Here is a 5003-nt window from a genome sequence, read left to right on the forward strand (position 1 = left end):
GAGACTCATGAAAGTGGTCCGATTTTGGTGCATGCAATCATATATAATATGACATATATGGTTGAATGTGAAAGGAGAGGAGACTACAAATGATAAAACGGTGTGTTCAAACAAAAGGGGGTGGTTGTTCTTTTCCCCTCAAGTTTTTTCTATATCCCGACAAAGCATGGTGGAGGACCCCAATCATCTTCAGAAATCAAACACACCATTTCACATTTTCTCCTATCCTTTTTTACTTTGTCAAGCCTACCTCAAAAGAAACCAAATTTCAACGTCTTTTAGCACCTTTCTCTCTCCACCTCTCTTTTATTTTATAAAAAGTCGTTGCCCGAATCTCTTTTTCATACATAAAAAGCACTCCATTTGTTAGAATTCAATTGCATTTTATATGCTGGGGATCAAAATCCTCAAGGTAGGATTAAAACTTTTCTATCCATCTCAATTAATCAATACCCAATCATTCTCTAGTTGATGTTATAACCTCGATGGATGATTTGGTAAGCCCCCAAATTGGACTCACCTAGCCATTGAAAATTCGGACATAACTAAATAATTAGACAACTGTTATTGTAAGTTTTTTTTATATATAATTATTTATTAGCAGAGAAGGGTATTCGAAAGAGATCACTTCTAACATTATTGAAAAAAAAGGTATCGTCAAATTAAGAACTAATTGGTAATTGTGGTAAGTTAAACTGTATAGGCTAACATAACTAAGTGGATAGTCATTCATATACTTCTCATGTATTAAGTAAGATCAGCATGAAACAAAACATTTTTCCATTTTACTTTTCCCTAGCAATGTATTGAGCCAGCTACGTACATAAAGAATTATCATCGAATTAGTTGAAAAGAGCAATCTATCATATGAATTATTTTTGTTTATACTTCTTTTTTAATAACATGTTTCCACATTCCACTACCCTTTTGCACCCTTATTTTAGTCATAAGTAGGTATAAACATCATTACATACATAAGAGCAAAAGTCAAAGATTTCATTCCCTCTAGCATGAAAAGTTGATTAGATATTAAACTATAAGCAGGCCACAGAGAGAGAGAGAGAGAGAGAGAGAGAGAGAGAGAGAGAGAGAGAGAGAGAGAGAGAGAGAGAGAGAGAGAGAGAGCACATATAGAGATGATTATCCCAACATTTCCATTCAATATAATACAACAATCATGTAAAAGATTACCAGTTGGCAATGAAGCTGACAAATTTTCTCCAATGGGGGATGCTACAAAAAAGATTGTAACATTATAATACCTACCTTGTGTTGATAGGAGAAGAAAATTCATATGCTTCATCACTTCAGGCAATCATCAACTTATTGACATAATTAAACAAACTGTCTAGAGTTAAAATAAATTTTACTCCCTCTCCCGCAGCAAATGCTCCGTAGCAAACCGCTCCCTATGTGCATGGTGTGCAAGCTGCTGAGAATTTTTTGTTACTGAGCACAAGCTTGGAGATATATTAAAGCCCACTAATTACTTTATCCTCTATACTTAGATAATTTCGAATATTAAACCTGAAGGAAGGAAATTAAGCTTCATGATGTCCTTGTCATCTTGAGTTTTTATCAAAACTAGCAAAAGTTTACCCTTTTTTCTAATGATAGAAATTTTATAAAAACTTTCAAAAATAACCAAATAGGCCTAGGCACCAAACCTAAGCGCAGTTTTTGGCTGTTCTTGGAAAGTTTTTATAAAAGTGCTATCTTTTAGAAGAGGGTACAAGTTACTTTTTGGCTAGTTTTGATAAAAACTCAGTCGTCTTCAGAACCAGTTATGCATTCCTTCTCATCCTCATGAAAACCATCAAGAGAAGGGTGTGGAGAGTGCCCTTTTCCGAAGGATCTAATGTGGTCCTTGAGTGACCTTTTGTGCTTGAAATCAGATCCACAGGTGCAATACCATAGCTTCCCACAGTTCTTCTCATGGGTTCTCCAATCTCCCTTAACTGCAAATGTTTTGGCACATTTTCTACACATGAATGGCTTTGCTCCATGCTTTCTCTTGTAGTGAGTTTGGAGAGTTCTGAAGTCTTTCAGTGGCTTGGCTCTTGGGTGATTGATGTTGTTCTTGCAGCCTTGAGCACAGCAATAGCATGGTAGCCTCAGCATTGCGGCTGGTTGTGTTCCTTTGAGAGAATCTGGCCCTTTTCTAAATTCAGATCCGTGGCCCCACATATGCATCTGCAAACCCAATTCAATATATATCTTTTAGTTGAGAAAAAAAGCTGCCCTTTAATTCATTAGTTGACCTCAAACTCGCATAGAAAATATTGAATATGCAACATGAACATATATGTGGTCAAATGTAAAATCAAAATGGAGTTAGAATAAGCTCAATTAATGGTAATTTATTTTGGATGATTACCACTAGTGTTTACCCTTCTATGCAGAACTTTTTCTATGTTGCGAACAAATTTCAGAGAACTATCAATGAAAAAGATATAATGAACTTAGTCAGTGATTGGCTAGTACATGGTACCAATTTAAGTGAGGGCGTGCATTGTCCATATCTAGTTAAAATATCGATCAAATATGAATAATGCACTACTGAAATTGGTACATGGTGTGAAACAATTTGTTTTCACTGCTCATTCATGCCCTCGATGTCATATTTACTTCTACAAGTCCAACCAGTTTTCCCCATCCGGCCCCCAGATTCTTGAAGCCACACCGTTCAAGACAAAATGAGAAAGGTGATGGAGAGACAAGATCCAAAAGAAATTGAAATATGGAAAGGTAATAGGATATGCAGAGAGTGTCTCTATTTGGAGAAAAACTTGTATATCACGGGGATAATACTATTTTGCTCTCCCCAACCCACGCGTGATAACTTTTCCACATAGTGGAATGTGATTAGTTGGGAGAGCAAAACAATATTATCCCCGTGTCATGTAAAATAAATTGCCAAATCACAAAGAGAGACCAGCCTTGAAGTAAATCATCCGCTCTCTTCCTCCTTTAGCTGTCTAATTATTAGCAGCTCTTCCTCCTTTTGACATATATGGGTCGACAATAATAAACTCCAAACATACATTTCATGCCAAGATGAACAAGGACAAAAGGCTTTTAAACTTTCACGGTTTATTTATTTATTATTTGTATATTTCTCAGCAGAGAAATTATAATTTGGATGGTAGCAGGTACTATAAACCTAAGCCGCCAATAACAATAGTGTTTTTGTATAGCATTACACGGGATCTCTCATTGGCATGCATAGTGTGCATGTGTGCATGTTCCTTTTCCCCCAGTGAAAACTTTAATGGATAATTTCCTCAAAATCCGGTCTCTTTTTGAAAAGGTCGAACTACTTCATTAAGCAAAGAAAAAGTAAAAGATGAACATATAATTGTAACTTATCAAGCCATTTGTATAAGTAGAAATTCAACAATTCAATTACTTCCACCACTACACAAGTTACGATTCTAAAAAACTTCACTACAAAGGCTATCCTTTTTTTTTTTTTTTTTTTTATAACTTCCCTTTTCTGCTTTGAATTTTTTTTCCAATTAGGTTGTAGTTTAATTTGTTGGTGAAAATTAGTGTTTAAGATTCTGAAATTAAAAACCCCCACAAAAATTTGTTCAAAAGATATATGATGGGTAAGAATAATTGATATTAACTAACCTGCATGTTATTGTACCTATTGAAGGTCTTGCTGCAAATGGAGCAAGCAAACTGCATCGGCCCAACAAGAATCTGAGCAGGTGTTGGTATCCAAAACCTACTCTCTGCATTAAAAGAGCACCCATGAAAGCTCTTCCTCATGGCTACTCCTTCTTCTTCCTTGAGATCCAAAACCTTCTTATTCTCATGATGAGTGTCTGATTGATCAGCTTCACTAGTACTATTTGGCAGTCCAATGCGCAAGGCCACTGTAACTTGCTCCATTTTCTCTTCTTTGACTCCAAAACCCTCTTTCTGCACCCCAGCATCTTCTATTTTCATTGGCTTGGTGTCTGTAAACTGGCTTAAAAGAGGCAAGCATTGCATAGTAGTGCTATTCTCAGATAAGCAAAAAGAAGGGGATGATGATGAAGAAAAAGAGGAAGGTGGCTTCAGCCATTCAATGAAAGGAGGTGCTTGAAAGCACAAATTTTGGCCTTCCACATGATGGTTCCATAAACCCATCTCTAGAGAAAGAGAGAGAGAGAGAGAGAGAGAGAGAGAGAGAGAGAGAGAGAGAGAGAGAGAGGTCCTTGATGAATTCTCTCCTCAGAGGATTTATCCAGACCTTTTGTGGGAAAGCTTCACTTATAGGGTTGATTTATGAAATGTGGTTTGGTTTGTCTTTTTTGGAACTTTTTCTTTCTCCTTTCTTTCTTTTCTACCTTTGGCCTTTGTTTGGTTTTAGGGAAGAGAGAGAGGGAAAGAGAAAGAATGGTAATGGTGGGGTTATAGATAATGACGTGCAAAATAGAGACTCACCTAAAGGAAGAGAATCCTAGAAGAGTCTGAATATCTGTATTTGTTAGCTATGTACATGCATTTTCTTTTTTCCTGGTTTTTTCGGTTTAATTATCATATCATGGAATTTGACCTATGTGCACACAGTTCTCATACTACATTGACATTTTGCAGATGGCCTCAAATAGCGGAAGGAAAAAGGTGGCAGCATTTGGCCCATACCTAAAAGAAGACGAAAATATATATATATACTTTTTTGTTTTCAGATATTTTCTATTAAGAGAGACGATAATATATTAAATTCACACACACTATACGGATGCTAGGATTCGATCTCAGAACCTTACCCAAAGGAGTAAATACTCCAAACCATTACACTATTACTTGTGGATACTTTGCAAGACGAAAATATTTTAAGAGAAGCAAAACTGACATTGAACCTGAAACGCTCGTGGATTAATTAATTAATAAATAAAATGCATAATGTCAATTAACTTAAGTTATATACATCCCAACTTTAACGTGTTATATCAGCTGCCGGTTACTGAAATTACAAGTTAAATTTCAAGATTAGCTGCGGATGAATT

General features: G+C 36.0%; 1 protein-coding gene across 1 annotated transcript; it reads right to left on the bottom strand.

Annotated features, from left to right (window-relative positions):
- On the bottom strand, positions 1123–4337 carry LOC18773139 (zinc finger protein WIP3). Its single transcript, XM_007207101.2, has 2 exons — positions 3637–4337; positions 1123–2193 (listed from the first exon to the last, which is right to left on the bottom strand). The coding sequence occupies exons 1-2, from the start codon at positions 4138–4140 to the stop codon at positions 1765–1767; spliced, it is 933 nt and encodes a 310-aa protein (XP_007207163.1). The 5' UTR covers positions 4141–4337; the 3' UTR covers positions 1123–1764.

The sequence above is a fragment of the Prunus persica genome, chromosome G6, assembly GCF_000346465.2.
Source record: "Prunus persica cultivar Lovell chromosome G6, Prunus_persica_NCBIv2, whole genome shotgun sequence".
Classification (NCBI taxonomy): Eukaryota; Viridiplantae; Streptophyta; class Magnoliopsida; order Rosales; family Rosaceae; genus Prunus; species Prunus persica.